We start from the raw sequence: 20,560 nt of genomic DNA on the forward strand, positions 1-20,560 counted from the left end.
CCCCAAATTTTGAAGGAGATCCCAAAAACCCTCCAAAATTGGCTGAGACTCCTCAAAACCCCATAAATTTTAGGGACACCCCAAAATTGGATGAATGTCTCAAAATGTCCCCAAATCTGAAGGAAATCACCCCAAATTTTGGGTTCCCCACCCCAAATCTGAGCCCTCAAACCCCCCTAAGTTTTGGGGTCCCCCTCACCTCCAGCTCCTGCAGGTGGCCGTACCTGAACCCTGAGTTAAGGAAAAATTTTGGGATCCCCCAGAAGTCTCCCCTTGAATTTTGGGATGAACTCTGTGAAATACAAAGTTGTGTTTCGTGTCAGGTACAAACAGGTGATGTGTGTAGTTGTGAATGTGAAATGTGTGGACCCCGACAATGGGAGAGCTGTGAATTCTAATAATAACTGAGGAGAATAAAGCATGGAAAAAGGCCTTTGAACCTATCTTTTGTTTGCAATTAACCCTGGTTGATTTAGGAGCATTGGAATTAAAGTGTTAAAGATGTTGCTTTTTGCTTGCATTTAATCCATAAATAATAACATTTTGAAGTATAATTTTAGAATATTACTTGTATCCTTGAAACTATAGCTTTGGAATAGATATAAAGGAAATATGCTTATCTCACGCCTTATTGAAGCACAGAAAAACAGCTTGAGCAAGGAATATATCACCTCAAGGATTTATGGTTTTGACCAAAGGGAAGCTGGACATCACTGTTACGAGATTTAGAGTCTCTGCAATTAAAAGGTGGACCCACATCTGGGGAGCTGGACCCCACCAGATGGGATTGGACTTTCTTCTTTCAGAAACTGGACCGTCACCATCTGGGGATACTCCTTTGAGATATATCCTGAGAAATTAAAATCACAATAGTGTATAGAATTGTGATGTAATAATTTGGAATAAAAATTGCTGATGAGTAAAAGACTGGAAATAGAAACTGCTGAAAAAAACCTGACGAGTACCCCTATAAATACTTGTAACCATCAATTATCGGTGTGCAGTTGAAGGGACAACTTCCTCCACTGTACCCAATGTATTGCTCATACTTTACCATATTAAATAATAAATTAATTGCTGCTTGAATATTGGCCTAGTCAAGCTTCTTATTCATAACAACTCCCAGATTTGGGCACCCCCATCCCAAATTTTGGGCTCCACCCCCGAGTTTCAGAGTCACCCCCCATTAACTTCACACCTCCAAATCCTTTGGGAACCCCCAAATTTTGGAGTCCCCCCAGTTTTCCATCCCAGGCACTCCCCCCTAAATTTTTGAGGACCCCCCAAAATTTCGGATACCAGCGCAGATTTCCCCGAATCTTCTTGACGTTCCTGTGGGGACACCCCAAAAATTTGGGGGGGGGGGGGCGCGTAACCCGAAAAAAGAGCGGGAAAAGTGCCGCGGGGCATGATGGGAGTTGTAGTGCGGGAAGGGTAGGGCACACAATGATGTGCTACGGGTGGCGCTGGGCATGATGGGAAATGTAGGCTCGGTTATACTGACACTCAATTGGGCGCGGGGGATGACGGGAGTTGTAGTCTCGGTTATAATGAGGCTCAATGGGGAGCGCCGGGCGGCTTCTTGAGGACGATGGTGCGGGGCAGGAACTGCGTGAGCTCGTTGTTGTAGTCGGGGTGATAAACGCGCTGCGGGGGACGCGCGGCGGCTCAGCCGGGGCCGGGCCGGGCTCCCTCGCCCGACGGGGCCCCCGCCTCCCGCCTGACGCGCCCGCACGCGATTGGCAGAGCCCCACCCCTCGGCGACACACGGCCCCGCGATTGGCTGCGGCACCGCCCCCTTGTGGTTCCTGTCGCTGATTGACCGTGGCGGTGCGCGGCCCGTTTTGAACGCCGGCCTCACGGCGCTGCCATTGGAACGGGCAGCTGCCGCCCCGCGACACCGGGCAGGGCCAGGCCGGACCCGCTCCCGCCCCGGGGTCTCCGCTCCATCCCCGAGCCCCGGCAGGCCCGCTGCACCTCCCCCCCCCCCCCCCCCGCCCAGAGCCCCGCTGAGGCCGCTTCCCGCCCGCTCCACCCTCAGGCCGGACAGGGCAGCGGCCAGCCCCGCTCCGTGCCCCGGCCCCCGTCACGGCGCTCGTGTCCCGCAGGCTGGTGATGATGCAGGAGGACGAGAAGGGCATCCCGGTGCGCGTGGCGCTGCGCTGCGGGCCGCTGGTGCCCAAGGAGACCAGCGAAGGCTGCCGGACGTGCCTGTCCTTCGTGCCCGGCGACCCTCAGGTGAGCCGCGGGGCGATCCCGGGGATCCTGCAGTTACCAGTGCCGCTTCCAGCGCTGTCCCGTCCCTCTCCCCCGCAGGTTGTGATGGGCAATGACAAAGTCTTCACCTACGACTACGTGTTCGGCCCGTCCGTGGAGCAGGAGGAGGTTTTCAACACCGCGGTGTCGCCTCTGGTCCGTGGCATCTTCAAAGGTTTGTCCCGGGTTTTGGCCATTTGGAGCCCGTTCCTCTCCGCAGAACGAGAGGGGTGTGTGTTCTGAGGCAGTTTTCATGGAATGCCAGCGGAGTTTGGGTCGGAAGGGACCTTAAAGCCCCTCCAGTGCCATGGGCAGGGACATCTTCCACTGTCTTCCACTGTCCCAGGCTGCTCCAAGCCCTGTCCAGCCTGGCCCTGGACACTGCCAGGGATCCAGGGGCAGCCACAGCTGCTCTGCCCCCCCCCACCTCACAGGGAAGAATTCCTTCCCAATATTCCTCTGGCAGTGGGAAGGCATTCCCCTTGTCCTGTGACTCCAAACCATTATAAAAAGTCCCTCTCCCTCCTTAAGAATAACACAATGAATTGATAAATATTCTGTTCCAGGATGCTGCAGTGGAGCTGGGATGGGAATTTGTGCTGTGTTTCTGTTTAGCTCTATTAAAACATCCAGTCTTAAAAAAGAGCTGAAATAATAATTTTGTCTGTGCTTTATGACGTTTTTGTTGCCCTTTTTTTGCTTCAATGTTCCTGACTGTGTTGTATGCTTAAAGCAGGTGTAAGCTGATGATTTTCTGCAAGGGTGGTTTCCAGAAATGCAGCTTTCAGTCTTCACGTGACTGACCCGGGTGTCTTTTGTCCCCTCAGGCTACAATGCCAGTGTCTTGGCCTATGGACAGATGGGGTCAGGGAAAACCTATTCCATGGGAGACACCTACACTGCCAACCAGGAGTATGAGCCCGGTGTGGGGATCATCCCCAGGGTCATCAGGCTGCTCTTTGAGGAGAAACAACAAAGGCACAATTGGGACTTCATCCTCAAAGTTTCTTATTTGGAGGTAAAAGTTTGGTTTTTATCAAGTTAGGAATAAAGGGAGCTTTGAGATCACCTCCTTCAGGTAACAGATACTGATTAAATCAACCCCTAATAGCCCAGGAGGTTTTGTTAGTCCTTTGTAGTCCAAGGTGTCTTTCCCTGAAGATGAAATGCGTAAAATGTGATGCTAAATTAGCCTTAATTTCAGCATGACTGCTCCTTTCTTTGGCTGGTAACTCTAAGCTGCTCCTCTGCTGCCTCCACATTTACAACAAGGACATCCTGGACTTGCTGTGCCCCTCCCGAGAGCACTCCCCCATCAATATCTGGGAGGATCCCAAGGAAGGCATCAAGGTCTGCAGGGCTGGGGGCTGAAGGACGGGTTCACGTGGGAGTTTCTGCCATCCCCAAAGCAGTGGGATGAGGCTCATCCATGTGTTGGGAGCAGCACACAGAGATCCAGGGGGTGGGATGCTCAGGGAAAGCACAGCTTGCCAAGGAGCACATCCAGTCCCTGCTGCTCATCCCCTCTCTGGTTTGTGTCCCTGGGAGCTGCCTCTGCAGTACTTTATTCACACAAATGCCTTCCCCATCAGCCCCTTCCTGTGACTGGCACAGTTCTCAGCTCCCAGCTTTGCCCAGGATATCCATGGATTTGTCCCTGGAGCCCTGAGGAACTCTAGCTCCATTGCAGAGCCCAGCTGGTTCTGGAGCAGGCAGAGAAACCTGGGGGGTCTTTAGGAACAGCATCAGGATGTGATTCCGTGTTCCTAAAGTGAAATTTACAACCAGTTTTTCCTGGGAGTTTCCACTCCAGCCCCGTGGGAATGGGCTGGCACAGCCTGTCGCACACATCTTTTTGTGAAAAAAATCTTTTCTTGGGAGTTTTCTCCCTTCTGAGAAGCTGTAGCCTCAGAAACAAATGTAAACAATGTTTATCTGCTGCTGTGGAAGGTAACAGGTGGATACATGATTGGTCTCCTATGGATGTTTGGATTTGCTGACCAGTCACGGCGGAGCTGGCTATCGCTCTCTGCCAGAGCCAGCTGCCTTTGTTATAATTGTTTTCTTTCTGTTCTATTCTTAGCTTAGCCTTCTGAGGAACCTTTTCTTTTCTATTTCTTTTTAGTATAGTTATAATGTAATATATATATCATAAAATCATGGAGTCAACATTCTTGTCTCTCTCTCTCTCATCCTGGGAACCCCTGTGACCATGGTCACAACAGCCTGAGGGGGAGGAAGATTTTTCTGATCCCAGGTGGGATGGAGAGGAAGCAGAGGATAAACAATGTTTCCTTCCTGGCTACAGATTGTGGGGTTGACAGAAAGGAATGTCACCTGTGCCCAAGAGACTGCGTCCTGCCTGGAGCAGAGGAACAACTCCAGAACTGTGGGATCCACGGCCATGAATTCCCAGTCATCCAGATCCCATGCCGTCTTCACCATCTGTATTGATCAGAGGATGAAAAATGACAAGTGAGTGTCACTGTGCAGCTGATGAGAGTTACTTTGCCAAAATTTCCTCATCCTGGTCCTGAGGTGTGCTTCTCAAGGCAGTTCAGGTTTTGGCTCTCTGAATTTTCAGCTCCTGGGCTGCTCTTTCTCCACCTGGAAGAGTAAAACAGTTTCTTTCTGACCTAGGAATTGTAGTTTTCACTGCAAGCTGCACCTGGTGGATCTTGCTGGCTCTGAGACACAAAAGAAGACTGAGGCTGAGGGAGACAGACTCAAAGAAGGTCTCTGGGCTGGGACTAGTGGAGTTTGGGTTTCTTCTTACTTGGGACTTAATAAAAGAGCAAAGCACTTCTTTAACCCTTTAATCTGCTTTTTTTAACCTTGTTAAATTTTTAATAAGGGCAGGAAATGAGGAATTTGGAGCTGTTGAGGTGGCTGTGCTCACTGTGAGCTTTGTCTGCAGGAATCAACATCAACAGAGGCCTCCTGTGCCTGGGGAATGTCATCAATGCTCTGGGAGATGAGAATAAAAAGGGAGGGTTTGTCCCCTACAAAGACTCCAAGCTGACCAGGCTACTGCAAGGTGAGAGAAGATGATGACAAAGCCTGAATTTACAGGTGCTTTTTAAATAACAAAGCAGGAGAAATCCCCCAGCTCAGAGCTGCTGCTGCAAAGGGATTTGTTTGTTAAATTCCTCACTGAAGCCAGGCCTTTCATGTACTCTTATTTTAGGTTGTAAATGCAGTGAGATGAGCTCAGAACAAGTCCTGGTCTCCTGCACTTTGTGTGACAGGAGGAAACCAGACAAAATCAGGGCTTATTTTTAGTGAGGAGAAGGAAGAGGAGAAGTCTGGGAGCAGAGATCTATAATTGTACCTTAATTATAGCAACTCCCTGGGTGATGTCACAGCCAGAATGAAGCTCCAGCTGTCTGTGCCTTCCCTGGGATTTGTTTTCTTAGTCTGAATATGTGGTCTTTATTTTTCAGTAGCTGGGATTTGTCTTTCAATGCATTTTATTTAAGTTACCCTTTAATTTGGGCAAAGCTTCAGTAATGAAATTACTGGGATTTTTATGGTAATTACATCATTTGCTGCAAAAGCTCTTCAGTATTTTCCATGTCTGAAAGTACCTAATTAAAACCTGGATTAGGCTAGATGTGAGGCCCCCTTTTTTTTTTCTGATCAGTAGCTTTAAGAACCAATTTGTATAAAACCAAAGGATGAAGTTCCGTGCAGCTTTGTGATCTGTTCTTAGCCAATAATTCCTTAAATTGGAGAAAATTCTGGATCTTCATGGAGGTCTTGTTATTAGGGAGGGGCAAACCTGAAAGAACCAGGCCAGAAATGGCATAAAGAAATTATTTGTTAGGGCAACAACTGGGGCTTCTGGGGTGAAACCTTTGGTTTCAAACCCTGACTTTGCCTTTTAAAAACCCACTTTGAAACAGAACTGAGTGTGCAGAGGAGAAAGTAACGAGTGGCACCAAAATCCAGCTGTTTAATCTGCATTTTGGGGATGCACTCATGGTATTTCACTGTCATTGTTGCTCTGACAGCTTTGACATTGCTTCTTCTCCTTCCTAGATTCCCTGGGTGGGAACAGCCACATGCTGATGATTGCCTGTGTGAGCCCAGCAGATTCCAACCTGGAGGAGACCCTGAACACTCTGCATTATGCTGACAGGGCCAGGAAGATCAAAAACAAACCCACTGTCAACATGGACCCCCAGGCAGCTGAGCTGCACCAGCTGAAGCAGCAGGTATTGGGGGAACCCTCAGCAAACCCCAGAGGAAGGCACAAAACCTCATAAGAAATGCAAAACATCCCTCTTGTGCATTGCTCTGTCTCTGGAGGTGGTGGGAAGGGGATGTGTGGATTTTTTTGGAGTGTTTCTGCAGCCAGAGAAAAGTGATGGTGCTGCTGTAATTTAAATTTTGCCTGGTGAGCTACAGGCACAATCAAAAATACAGTGATGGTTTGGTGCCCTCCTGACATCTCCTGCCTGTGCCCAGCACGAGGGGAAGGGAAGAGCTTTCCCTGGGGTGATCCCAGAGGGAAGTGAAGAACTTTTTGAGGAATATATTAGAGGAATAAATAATTTGAAGTACAGTAACAACACCCTCCTTTCCCCAGGCAGTGGTAAAAGGGGAATTATGGAGCAGGGGAGTCAGGAAGACCAAGGGTCCATGGAGCTGTTACATTTACAAGCAATCACTATTTGTCTTTGCAGCTCCAGCAGCTCCAGATGTTGCTGCTCCAGGCCCATGGAGGGACCCTGCCTGTGGCTCTCAAGTAAGATTTGTTAATTAGCATTCTCTGGATGTGTATTTATCACATTCCAGAGAAGTCTCTGGATCTCTTAGCTCCAGACAGTGCTGTGGAGTGAGGGGGAAACAAAATGGTTGCTTTTTCTCCCCTCTTTTTGTCATCCTTACTGGAATTCCATGGGATATTTAGTTTTGTAGCAAACACCTCATGATTGCAAAAATCTGTTGCAGGAAGTAAAAGAGGAAGCAGGAAACACCTCCTGAATAAATTCCTGTCTCTGAGACCCATCCATCCCTGTTCTCCTTACCCCTCTACCCCTAAATGTGTGGCAGTTCCACCTCCATTATCCTTAAAAGCACAAAATCTGAGACAGAGTTGGACTGTGCAGGTGTTGTGTTCTGGAAATGTCGTGGTGAGGGAAGATTGGATGCTCAATATGAGTGATTAGCAAGCTTCATTTATTGAGAAGAGCATCAGACATTCATGCACAACAAGTAATAAGCTCATACATATTCTGTAAGCCAAGCAGTCTATTGTTATACTATAGATATCAGCTCTTCCTCATTCCTTAGAACTTATATCTCCTTTTTCTCATGTCTCTCTCAACCTTGTTATCGTACCACAGCTATGCTCAAGGCCACAGTGTTTTGCAGCTGCAGGGACTCAGATTAGCTGGGTCCTTGTCATGCAGCTATTTCTCCACATGACAATGTTCCAAAACCAAGGACATGGAGTTCACAACCTCTCTTTGGAGGTTTTTCCTGCATTGTGGAGGTGTCCAAGGCTTGGACTGACCCTTTAGCAGCCTGATCTATGGAAGGTGTTCCTGCCCATGGCAGGGTGGAGCTGGATGAGCTTTAAGATCCTTTCCTCCCAAACCATTCTGGGATATTTCTTTTAAATTATTTAAGCAATAATAATAATTTTTGAGGTGAGTTCAGTGATGTCCCAAAGCCCAAACTCACACCCAACTGCTCCTTGCTGTTGCAGTGGTTTGGCCCCCTCAGAGAGCTGCCAATCCCTGATGGAGAAGAACCAATTCCTGCAGGAGGAGATGCAGAAGCTGAGCCAGGGGCTGAGTGAGGCTGCTGGGCAAACAGCACAGATGCTGGAGAGGATCATCCTGGTAAGTTCCTTATCCCAGGAGAGCTCTAAATTGCTGGGAATGAATCAACAGCAGCTCCAGTATTTATGACATAGTGAGAATCTCTCTTAAGTGTTCCTTTCATGTTGATTCCAAACCAGTCAGAATGAAAAAGCTGCCTGAATCTGTTGGTCTTTAGTTTCCTTTTGGAAAAATCTTCAGCTGAATCTTTCAGCTCTTTTAATACTTTAAATATTTTGTTTTAATATTTTAAATAGCACTTGCACACTTGTGCTCTCCCTTCCCCACCCTGCTTTTTTCTTATTGCCTGTAGTGTCTATCCCTGAAAAAATGCTGTGAAATCCAATCCTGGCCTTGACCAGGAAAGATCTTTCAGTGCATTGATTTTCACACTGCTAATCTCTTACTGCAAATTAATCAGCTGATTTATGGCTTCTTATCTTCTACAATTCTGATTTCTCTAGACAGAGCAAGAAAATGAGAAGATGAATGCAAAACTAGAGCGGCTCCAGCACCATGCTGTGTAAGTGTCCCCACACCCTTCTCCTGGGATAATGTGCTTGGGAATTCAGTGTTTCCAGTGGGATAAACTGGATCAAATCAGCTGGAGTTTGTTCATCCAGAATTAATTCAGAGGTTGAGTGGGGAAGGTTGTTCTTCCCTGGCACAAACTCAGCATGGACTTGTTCCCATGTTTCCAGGTGCAAGTTGGATCTGCAGAAGCTGGTGGACACTGTGGAAGATGAGAAGTTAAAGGAAAAGGTGGAGGTGATCAGGAACCTGCAGCAGGTGCTGGCTGAGCTGCAGGTAAGGCTGAACCCAGGGAGTTGTGACAACAATCCCAGGAAATCTGGGATTCCACTCCAACATCTTCCCTCAAGGAGCCCAGCAATTAAAATGTGAAATGACTCTTGAGATCCACTTCAAAAATGTCCTGGTGTGCTGTACTGCTGCAGAAAGGCCACTTGTGCTGCTCCTGAAGGGAAGGGAAGGAGGAGTCTACATGGAAAAACCTGGCACAGGAGCTTGGCATGGATTTACAGTCCCTAAATTGGATGGAGTGTTCAAACCTTTGTGATTTTTATGGACAATATAAATTGCAGGGCTCTGAAATTGTTAAATAGAAGCTTCCAGGCTTTTTTCTAATGAAGGAATTTCAGTTCTCCTTCACAGGACATTCCTCTGTTCTCTTCTCCTCCTCCTCTTCCTGTTCTCTCCAGTGCTGGAGTTCAGGGAAGATTTCAAGGAATGTTTTTTCCAACTAGACATGGAGGAGTTTCCCCACATTCCTTGAGGAGGAGAGGAGGATGATGGTCTCCTCTTTCCAGAGAGGTTCTGGCGAGAGGGGAATCACATTGTGCTTTGCCATAATGTGCCAACAGACTGTTATTTCCTTCATTTTATTTCGTATTTCCCTTTTCATCCAAATTTTCTTCTCTCTGTCCACCAGAGTGAAAGCGCTGCCTCCACAGAAGCTGCTGCAGAACTGCCAAACTCTGAACAGGATTCTCCAGGTGTAAGTGAGGGGCTCAGCAGTGCACACCTCACTGAGGCATGGTTTTATCTCCTCATCACTTTTATCTGCTCCCTCCTACTCATTTTCTAACTCAAATGCTTGATAAATCATCACCCTTGTCTGTGCTGTTTCAACCTCAATATGTTCATGCTCAAGAACCTGTTCTCATTGATTTTTTTACATAAAAATGAATCTCAAGTGCTCTGTGGAAGTAATGTAATTCAGGAGCTCTGGACTGGCCTCTCCTCATGGCTGTGTTTCCTGCAGAGAGCAGAAGTGGGCCAGGAATCCAAGAGAGCCTCTGTCTTCAGCACCCAACATGCCCTGCGCCAGGGACAGCTCTCCAGGGAGCTGCTGGAGCTCCACAAAGCCCTGACTGTGAAAGAGGCTATGGCCAAAAAAATGTCTCAAAATGATACTCAGCTTGGACCCATTCAGTCCCAGTACCAGGTAAAGCTGAAATCCTCCTTGGTCAGTTTGTTTTCCCCAATGGGGAGGGAAGGGAGGAGGTCTGTCCTCAGGAGCCTGTTCTGATTTGGGTTTATTCCATAAGCTGGGTCCCTGCTCCCTTAGGCAGTGTTCCCTGCTGTGCTGGGGTCTCCCATATCTGAAATGATTCAGTCAGGATGTTGCCCCAGTGACTCTGTGCCCACCAAAGCTCCAGAGTGTGCTGGGCCAGCCTCTGTGACCCTCACACTGCTCTGAGATGAGGTGGTTTAGCAGCCTGCTGTGAAGGAACAGGGTTTTTCAAGGTTTCTCAGTCTTAAAGCTTTGTCTCACGATGTCTTTCCAAGGTTTTTATTTGGAGATTTATTCTTCTTGTCCTTTCTAGACCAATATCAGGGATCTAGAATTGGAGGTCAGCAACTTGCAGGAGGAAAAGGAGGAGCTGGTTCTTGCTCTGCAAATAGCAAAGAAGGACATCAGCCAGGCCAAGTAAGAGGGCTCTGCCTGCAGCCTTGGGTGTTGTCAGTGTGTCTGAAAATTCAATGTCTTTCATTTCCATGATCTGCAAAAACTCTTTTTTGATGTAAAAGTGTTCCTTTAATGGGCCAGGAGCTACAGAGAAGCCTTCTGTGGGCTTTCAGCAGCAGCAGAGGTGGCAGAGGTGACATTTGGATTTGTTGCTGTTCCTCTCCAGGCTGAGCAAGCAATGCCGGAAAAGGCTCCAGGAGCTGGAAGCAGAAATTACTGAGGTCAAGAAGAAGCTGAATGAGCAATCCAAGCTCTTGAAGCTGAAGGAATCCACAGAGCACACGTTGTCCAAACTGAACCAGGAGATTAGGGTAACCAACAGGCACCTCTGACTTGAGCCAGTGTGGGCAAAGGAGCTCCCAGGCAGGAATCCCAGAAATCCCTGACAGGAGTCCAATTCAGGAATCCACTTTCTGTTTATTCAGACTGAAAATAGTGGTTTTTGGCAAGATTCTTATGGTTACATGACCACAATAGGCATGTGACTGGTGAGATTTGGTAGGAAAATAAGTCCAAAGTATCTTCTGGCATTTCTAATTTATTGCCTCAGTCAAATAATTCGATTCCTCTTTGATTTCCCTAAATTGTGCCTGTGTTGGTCTTCCTCTTATGCCAAAAAAAATCCCTGTATTTTAGCATTTTGAGAGTGTCCTGAGTGTTTGAGCACAGCAAGATTTCCCATCTTCCACTCCCCACACCTGGCAGGCACAGGGGGAAATGGAGGTAGAAGCTCTTTAGGATGTAAATCCTGGATAATTCTTCCAGCCACTGGTGTCTTTCAGGAAATGAAGCAGCAAAGGGTGCAGCTGATGCATGAGATGAAAGAATACACTGAGAAATTCAGGCAGTGGAAGCAGCAGAAGGACAAGGAAAAGGTGAGCAAACAAACCTCTCACACGATTCCTCCCTCCAAACAGCTGCTGAAAGGTACCTTTAACTGGGAAGTGTCTTAGAAGAGCTGGGAATGCTTTGAAAAGAAGCTTGACTGATGTGGCTGCCATTTTAACCATTTGGACTTGTTTGTGGCTGGAGATCTTCAAGCTCTTGCCACAGCTGTGACTCTGCTCTAAAGCAGAAAGCAAAATTAGTCAATATTTTACGGATTTACAGTTATAGGGTTTGGCCTCAGCATGGGAGGTTTTTAAACTTCTGAAGGAATGTTGGCTCTGCAGGTCAATAAAATTCAGCTGCTGAGTGCAATGGCTAGCAAACACCTGGAGTGCCACAGCAATTCCTGCCCCTCACTGCCTTGGGGTGCTCAGGCTGGAACTCTGGGGCTACAACCTTTCCTTTTTCACGAAAAATGTGACTCTTGCAGCTGTTTCTCCTTGCAGAACCGTAAGAGACAATATGAGCTCCTCAAGCTGGGGAGGGGTTTCCAGAAGCAGACCAATGACCCCTGGCGCAAAACAGAGGAGGTGAGGAGCCAACATCTCCTGGAAATCCCAACCAATCCCTAAAGTGTGCCAAGTGGGGCTGGAGGAAGGAACAGGATACAGAAATCTGTGAAAGGAAGTTTAGAGGCTGGGAAAAAATAAATTCTCTCTGTAGACAAATCCCCATTTCTGCTTTTGAGGGATCCCAGTTAAATTTGCTCCTTAAGGGGCCAGGTGGCTTTGGGGGCCAGGCTCCTGTGGCAATGCAGATGCCCAGGGTAGGAAGTGGGGAATGAGTTTGAATGGTGGATCTACAAGGTTGCAGTTCAGAATCATTTCAGGATGGCTTTGTAAAAGAAATTAATCTTCAACCTCTCATTTTGGGAGTTTTCTTCTACCTTCAGGCATAGAAGGAGCTTTTCTTTTAAAGGAGGAATGGCAGCAAAGGAAATAAAGGCAGGAATCCTTGAGTTAAACCATAATAACTTGAGATTTATTAACCTTGTGCTGTCACTGTCCCAGTGGTTGCCCTGGGCTGGAAATTCCTGGTGTTTCCAGCTGTAGCAGATGATTTGCAGTCCCTGTTCAGCTCCTTGTGGAATCTTTTCCAGGCAGCAGCTGCCAACGAACGTTTGAAGAATGCCCTGCAAAGGCAGAAGGAGGTGGCAGATAAATGGAAACAGAGCCAAAATCAGGGCACAGAAGGAATTGCTGCACAAGTCGAAGTGGGTAACAGTGGTTTTGCATCCCTACACTGGGCAAACTGGGATTTGGGGTGGGTGCTGCTGGCCTTGGTGGCTGGAGCACAGCAGGAGGACCAGGAAATTCCAATGGGATTATTCAGAAGGATTCAGTCCTGAAGTTGAGCTCAACCACTGGGTTTTGGGGGTTATTTTTCTAGAGCTGGCTTGCAAGTGTAGTTGAAGTTCTTGTCAGCACTGAGGAAGCTCGAAGACACCTGGCAGACCTGCTGGAGGACAGGAAAATGCTGGCCAAAGAGCTCCTTCAGCGGGAAGAGAAGAAAGATGCTGGAGAAAACCCCCGTCCAAACCTGCGGGTAAGGTGGAAATTCCCCTTTTCCCATCCCACTCCTCTGGCTGTTCAGCAATACTGGATTCAGTCTTCTCTCTGCTACTTGACCAACATGTTCCCTCAGAAGGTGGGGATGGATCCCATCCTTTCTGGCAGAAAGAGTTAATATTTTTATCCTCTCAATGTCAGGGACAAGAGGTGCTGAAGGAACTTGTTACTTAATGGAATTTGGGAATTTTTTTCCCTGAAAACGCAGTCAGGCTTTGGGACAGGCTGCCCAGGGAAGTGGTGGAATCACCATCCCTGCAAATGTCCAAAAACCATCTGGATGTGGCACCTGGGGACATGGGTGACCCATCAGTGTTGGGTGAATGGTTGGACTCAACGCTCTGGGAAAGCTTTTCCAACCTCAAGGATTCTGAGGGATGTGAATAGCTAACTCCACTTAGCACAGGCTTTTGAGGAAGAACAATGGAACAGAAGCTGTGGGGAGATGCCTGGAGGCTTTCCTGGCTGGAATATCTGTAAAAGTGTGATTTCCTCCCCTGTTGCTGCCCTGCATCCCTGTGTGCTGTGCTTCCAGAGGCACATGTACTGCCTGGCTGACCTGCAGGCTCTGGACATGGATCTCTCTGTCTCCAAGCAGATTGAGTGCCTGCAAACAGAGATGGAGCTCAGGTAAGGCACTGCCGCAGTGCTCATCCACACAGACTGACACTGCAATGATGAGGGAAAGCCTTTTCACTCAGTACAAGAGAAATAGCTTTGGTGTGCTTATTTTACCAGCACCCTAACCCATCTAATTGTTTTAGAGCCACTGCAAAAGCAGATTGGGGTGAAAATACAGATGCTGAAAATCTTTTTCCAAAGCTCCAAGATTCAAAATCATCTTTACAATCTGAGTCATACTGATGGACAAACCTTTTTCCTCTGCATCTGTGGTCTTTAATTATATTTACACTGGCTGTCAGCAAGGAAAGCCTTCCAATGATACATGGAGCACCTTTGGTGTTTGGTGGAATGGGTGGCCAACCTCTGTCTCCACCGATAAAAAACATTCCCCATGGAAAATTGTAACTAAAAACAGAGCTGAGGTATAATTACACCAAGAATCTGCATCTTTATACACGGGGTGACATCTGAAGTTTTGTCTTTGTTTTGTTCAAGCCCAATAATGCCAAAATTGATACAAAAATCTATTTTTACAGAACCAAGAATTTCCTATTCTTGGGGTCCAAAGGATGCTTCAGGAAGAAATTTGGTCACAACAACCCATCCATCAGAGGGATTTATAGCAAACTGTAAAAGATGGGGGATGAGGATGGTTTTTGGTATTGGCCAAGTATCTATTGGCAAACTGACCAAACAAGTTGAAAATGGCTTTTCAGGGGGTGAAACCCCCAAACCCTTTTCAGTGGGTTTTCCTGACTGGAATTTTTCCAAAATGTGGGGAAAATATCAGGCATCTAGACTGGGTGTTTTGAGCTGTTAGTGAGCGCCTCTGAGGGAAAAGCCTCCACTTTTATTTGGGAATGTGGAGTGGAGGCAGAACTCAGCAGGGAAGCAATGCAGGCTCCAGTTGCTCTACTGAGCAGCAAAAATCTCAGTTTATGCTATTTTACTTAATATTCTCGGAACAGTAACACTAGCCCAGAAACCAGCCATGTATTTCTCCTCTGTTGTAAACCCAAATCCATGGATTCTTCCCCAGGAGTGCCCAGATAGCAGATCTGCAGCAGAAACTCCTGGATGCAGACAATGGAGATCGGGCCAAGCAGTGCTGGGACAGCATTGCCACCACCCTGGAGGCCAAATGTGCCCTGAAGTATCTCCTGAGAGAGGTAAACCCTGCATTTTCCTTTTTTTTTCCCTGAACACAAAGGCTGTAAGTCTGCTTAGCCACAAATAACAGGAAGTGACCAAAGGAATTTGAGTAGAGCCTTCTCGTAGTGGATAAGGTTTATTAAAGTCATCTATACTGGGGAGTGAAATCTGAAAAGCAGAGAAGAGGGGAGTGGAATAGATGAGGGTCTGGAGATGGCAGCTAAATGCTTGCGTAGGAAAGGGAAAGGCAAGTGAAAAATGGACAGAAGAAAAGTGGAAGAGAAGAAAAAGCATCTAAAATACTTCCTGAGCAAGCAGGGAAGCAGTGGAATTGGTGTTGAGATGGGAAAAAGAAAAATTGGAGTATTGTGGGATCAGAGAAAGAGTAATTGAAGGACAGAATTACCTGTTGCTCCCTGGTGCTTGGAAATCAAAGGAGAAGGGAGAAAGGAAAATACTCCAAGTGCTGCAGGAAGGGAGGTGAATTCAGAACTGTGAACAAGACCCTCAGCTCCCTGGTTTACACTTTCAAAGTGTCTGCCTTTGAATCTCTCCTGGTTTCCTTGGTGCTGAGGGCTGGTCCAGTTCCTGGGGTGGCTGGAAGTTACAGGGATGCTTCTCCACACTGCAGCACCTGTCCCAGCGGGGAATCCCTGTCCCAAGCCATGCCTTGCTCTTGTTTTCCAGCTGGTCTCCTCCAAAGTGCGGCTGAGCAAACTGCAGAATGGCCTGCAGCAGAGCCAGGCCAGCTTCTCTCATGTGCAGAGGATGCTGATGGAAGTGAGAAACCACAAAGCAGAGATGGAGACAGAGTTCCAAAATCAGATTTTGGTGCAGGAACAACAACACCAGCATAAGGTGAATTACAGTTCATGGAAACCTTTGAGTCTGATCTCCAGGTCTGCTCAGAGAGAAAGGCAAAGGGGGATGTGCTGAAATGAAGCTGGTGCTGAATATCAGCTCAAATTTTGTTAGATTTTTGTAGATGGTTCATTCAAAGCCGAAGAAATCTCTGTATTTATCCTGTGCAAATTGGTTTATTCAGTAACTTTCCTCCTGTTCTAAATGAGGAGGTTACATCTGAGCAGAAGATCACTTTTCAAATAGATCAGGGTGGAATTGTGCTGGAAGTGGCAGGAAATTTCCCTGCTAAGTGCTCCTTTCAGGAATTCACCCCTGTTTATTCCAACTTGCTTTTAGGTTCTGTACCTGCTCAGACAATTCCAGCAGAAAGAAGCAGCAGAGAAGAGATTGGAAGAGTCCCTGAACGAACAAGAGAAACAACTGCAGGAGCGACTGCGGTTCCAGGTGCAGAGGCTGGGGGAGGCTGGGCTCCTTTGGGATTCCTGGAATTAGGAGAAGAATTGTGTATTCCCTTTGCAGAAGCCTGCATGGAGTGGTTGCTGTGCAGGCTGGAATAACCCTGGAGGGTTTTCTCTTATTTAGCTCTAATGAAACAAATTTCCTCTTGTCCTGCAAACAAGGAGGAAGAGCTGGAAAAAATGAGGGAGATCTGTGAGAAGCACCAGGAACTCCTCCGCGAAAATGACACTCTGAAACAGGTAGAGCCTTGTACAGACACAAGAGCCTCATGGCAACTGAGTTTGATGATTTTGCAGAGCTAATTCTTGTCACTTTTGACAGAAACTGCTGCTCCTCCAAGTTGCCAGAGGCCAGAAGCTCCAGCACATCCAGCAAAGGCCACCTGAGTCTCCAGAGTCTCCTGATTATGTTCCACCCAAAGTAAGAGGCTGCACAGTTTGTGTTGCACCTGAATTCTTGCCAGAGTTCATCTTGGCTATTGATAACGTGGTTTTCTGTCTCCTAAGCTGCTTTTACCAGGCACTTGATTGAAGTGGCCCCTTCAGTCCTTTCCAGAAGACTCAAATACTTTACATTAGTTTTTTGGTTAAAAAAAAAAAAGCAAACAAACCCCCAACCCTGTTTCCTCATTGTAGTTCTGACTCTATATCCTCCTTCACAATCCAGATTGTTTTTCTGTAGCGTTCCCAGTCTTTAAATTATGGAGCAAGGCATGTGTTTCACAGCCAACTTTGCTGCTTTGCATGGAGCCAAATCTTAGTGCTGTGAAGAAGAAATGATTTAAAACTCTTTGGACAGGGGTGTGACACTTGTTTTTTGTCATGTGATGTGTCAACAACTCAGACTTTCAAGGATTTGTCATCAATAGTTTAAATTGATTGAATTTTCAATCCTGATAATTAGATTGTTTGTTCCCTCCCTCACCCCACAACCTTCTTGGCCGTGAGGGACTCTGAAAACCCTAATAAAACCCTATCAAAATATAACAATTATTAATATTATTAATGAAATAGAGCTGATTTTGGTGGCCTAACCTCTGGTGCTCCTGTGTTGCAGCCCAAGTGCCACTGGCAGATGACGGCCAAGCCCCAAGCACCCAGCCCTGAGGTGGATGTGGAGGAGCTGCTCTCTGACCCGGGGGAGCTGGAGGGTTCTGACTGGCTTCCTGGAAAAGCAGGCAGAGGAACCAGGAGAAACCTCATGGGGGTAAGATCCAGCTGCCCTTGATCCAGTGTCTGCTAGGGAAGCACTTGCTGTGTGCAGGGGGTGGGATGGAGCTGTGAGGTGTGGTATCTCCACTGTTCTCAAAGTGGCAGGAATGGGTTTTTGGGTGCCTGGGGATATTTGGGACATTGCCACAGACACAGCAAATGTTGTCTGCAGTCAGCAAGACTTTCCTGGACAGGTTTTCCCTGTCCAAGTCACCTTCTCCCATGTTCTGTCCTGCTGCCTGTGTCTGAGCTGGCCACTGCTTTAGGAACAGCCCTAACAGCAGCCAATTTTAGGGGGAAAAGCAAACAAAAAAAAGGATGGCCTGTTGTGGATCCCTGTTTCCTTTGGGAACCTGCAGCTTGCAGTTGTGACAGAGCCTCAGCTTCCATCTGTCTATGTCAGTCTGGAGCTTCAGCCTGTGGCTCAAAAAATTCCTGAGGCTTTCGGGGTGGGGACTCCCTCTTTTTGTGGAAGTGTGGCACAAAAACTGGGATCCTTTGGCATAACCTCCAGTCAGGCACTGAGTAGCTGAAGGTACTTATCCTGTAGCTCTTGAAGATGGATCTGTAGGTGGATGGATTTTATTCTGGATATTAGGAGGACAGTTATTCTGGGATGTAGCAAAATGCAGTGAAATGGCAGCGAAATGCAACAAGTGGCAGCTTGGGGGTGTCCCCGTCCTTGAGATGCCGCAGCTGGCAGGACCTGGAGCCTTCCAGGAGCATCCTGGCCATTGGATTCCCCTTCCCTCCCTCACAGTGCTCGTGCAAGGGCCACTGTCGGAACAGACACTGTGGCTGCAGGAGGCAGAAGTTGAGATGCACTGATGGCTGCAGCTGCTCCACGGCCATGTGCAGGAACAGGGAGCAGGGCCTGGTGAGTGCTGCTGGCTCTGGGGGGCACAGGGGCTGCAGGGCCTGCATTTGGGCAGGAGCAAAGCTGGAGATAGGGATAATTCCCTGTTTGTCCAGGCAGAGCAGGTGCACTTTGCTGAAACTCTGTGAATGTCACTAATTAGTGCCTCTCTGGTAACTGAGGAAAATTTTCCACTGCAGGACCAGACTCTGCCTTTCAGGACAGAATTTTGGAGATTCACAGCAAAGATTTTTGTGTTCCCACTTCTCATCCACAAATCTGAGGATAAAAAGTTCCATTTTTCCTTTTGGACTAAGTAAATTAAAGTTTTGTCTATGGCTTCAGACAACACAAAACCCTGACTCATTCCCAGATTTCTTTTTAAGAATGGAAGGGATGTTGTGGGGGAGGGGGTTGTAGCAGCAGGAAGGTCCATGAGAAGCTGATGTTCCAGCTGTTCCAAGTGGGAATTTTGCTCTTGGATCTCCAAGATGTGGAGCAGGGACATCCCATAGTGCTCTAATTGTTGCCTATTTTATGGAGGCCTAGTCTGAGCTGCAGCATCCTGTACTATGGAAAACTTACCAGCTGGAGAGCAGGGGGCTGTGGTGGGAAGGGAAGGGATGGATGCTCTGCAAGAGTTTCACCCTCTGCTGTCCCTCAGGAAACTACAACATGTGAGGGGCACAAAAGGGACTCGGAGGGGTCCTTGAAGCTGGAAGACCCCATGGAGGTGAAAGCAGAAGAGAGCTTCTTCCAGCCTGTGTCGATCACTCCGACCACCAAGGTATTCCCAGGGGAGAGCACAGCTGCTGAGTGAGGGGTCTTGGAGGGAGATCACCCCAGAGGAGAAGCTGCTGCTGGAAAACTCTGGACAGCTCCAGGCAGCTCGTGTGGAAGCTGAGAGTGTGCTGAATTCCTCAGTTCCCACACTGAAATGATGCCACGAGTTTGCCACGTTTTCCTGCAGCACCTTCAGCAAGGAGAGAGGGGAAGTGAGGAGTTTGCAGGATAAAATCCTGTCTGTCCATCTTCAAAGTGACCTCTCTGACCTGGCACATCTCATTTCACCTCAGCTAAACAAATTCCCTTATATGGGAGCCTACTATTCCAACTGCTCTCTTCCTGCTGCATCTTGATATTTTGTAAAAAATTTGTCTTTTTCCTGACTTGAGTAAAAAAAGCAACTCTTGAGGTTGGCCTGGCACTTGGTGTCCTGCTGCCTCTGGTGGTTCACTCCAGCTGTGACAAACTCCAAAGATTGTCCCTTGCTTTCCCCCAGGTTCTGTAGGACATCACAGAGCAGGAGGTGCTCCTGAAGATTCCCAGCACTGTTGCCTCCCTGCTCAGGAGGGATGAGGAATCTCGGTAGAACCAGAAACCCTTTGGGAGGAAGACGAAGAGGATGCTGAGCAGAAACATCAGGTTCTTCTCAGGCTGCACCCCCCTCAAGGAGTCCCTTTAGGCCACACTCCTGGTGACTTTTGAGGGAGTTGGATTCTCTGCTGGAGTAGCAGCTCCTGCCCTCAGCAAGGGAGCCAAACTGCTTCTTTCTTTGTTATGTCTCTGTAAATATTTGTGTGTTGGGGCCCGGTGGGGGGGTAAGAATTTGTCCTCTGAAATTCCTGGAGTGAATGGGGATGATTTTCCAGGTGGGTGTTCCCAGCTCCCTCCCTGCTGCTGAGCTGTGAACGCTGGGTGCAGTTTCACCTGTAATCATGAGAGAGCTTTGTCTCTGCACTGGAGCCTGAAGGAACTTTTCCAGCTGACCTGGGGGAGCCATGGAGTGAGAAGGTCCTGGCTGAAGTCTTAAACCAGCAGCTCTGAACTGCTTAGGCTTTCTGGCCCCTTTGGCTTCTGGGCCATGTTTATTCAATGAACTTAGAAATTTGACCTATTTGCATAATGTGGGAATTTTAAAAATGGTTTGTGATTTCAATAAAGGAGTTACTAAAGAAACCTGACTTGGTATTGGGATTATTGTGCACAACACCCCCCAGCCTCTCCTGGGCTCTTTGCACTTAAATTTGGTTTTGAAACCAGTCTAGGAGTTGCAGTCACTGGGACCTGCTCCGGTCTTTCGGTCCAGACACCCCAAACAACTTCCTGCTGCTTTTCCTTGCCCTCAGCCCTAAGTTATGAGTCTCAGCAGGAAGAGAAGGTGATAAATGTAAATTTTGTTAAATTTATTTTTCCTCTTCTGCCAGCATGGGTGACCCAGCCCTTCCCTGGGACGTGCACAAGGATGTGGGTTTTGGGCAGCTTCCCTGACCTGACAATCCTCTTTATTTATCTGTTGGATGAGGGCTTTACCAATTTAGGAACTCTCAGGATGGTTGGGCTGGAAGGAGCCTTAAGGA

At 47.7% G+C, this 20,560-nt stretch overlaps 1 protein-coding gene across 1 annotated transcript; it reads left to right on the forward strand.

The window, feature by feature from the left end:
• The first annotated feature begins 2,115 nt into the window (after positions 1 to 2,115).
• On the forward strand, positions 2,116 to 19,665 carry LOC132086371 (chromosome-associated kinesin KIF4-like). Its single transcript, XM_059491978.1, is given in 30 exon segments — positions 2,116 to 2,238; positions 2,317 to 2,431; positions 3,084 to 3,274; positions 3,496 to 3,606; positions 4,565 to 4,731; positions 4,897 to 4,991; positions 5,174 to 5,293; positions 6,298 to 6,473; positions 6,945 to 7,006; positions 7,973 to 8,108; positions 8,552 to 8,610; positions 8,789 to 8,894; positions 9,538 to 9,603; positions 9,871 to 10,053; positions 10,436 to 10,539; positions 10,745 to 10,889; positions 11,361 to 11,453; positions 11,913 to 11,996; positions 12,566 to 12,679; positions 12,856 to 13,011; positions 13,570 to 13,664; positions 14,698 to 14,827; positions 15,498 to 15,668; positions 16,011 to 16,118; positions 16,295 to 16,372; positions 16,455 to 16,553; positions 17,190 to 17,339; positions 18,105 to 18,221; positions 18,865 to 18,987; positions 19,483 to 19,665. Coding segments are annotated over 30 exon segments (3,660 nt in total).
• Positions 19,666 to 20,560: the final 895 nt, after the last annotated feature.

This window comes from Ammospiza nelsoni, chromosome Z, assembly GCF_027579445.1.
Source record: "Ammospiza nelsoni isolate bAmmNel1 chromosome Z, bAmmNel1.pri, whole genome shotgun sequence".
NCBI classification, from domain to species: domain Eukaryota; kingdom Metazoa; phylum Chordata; class Aves; order Passeriformes; family Passerellidae; genus Ammospiza; species Ammospiza nelsoni.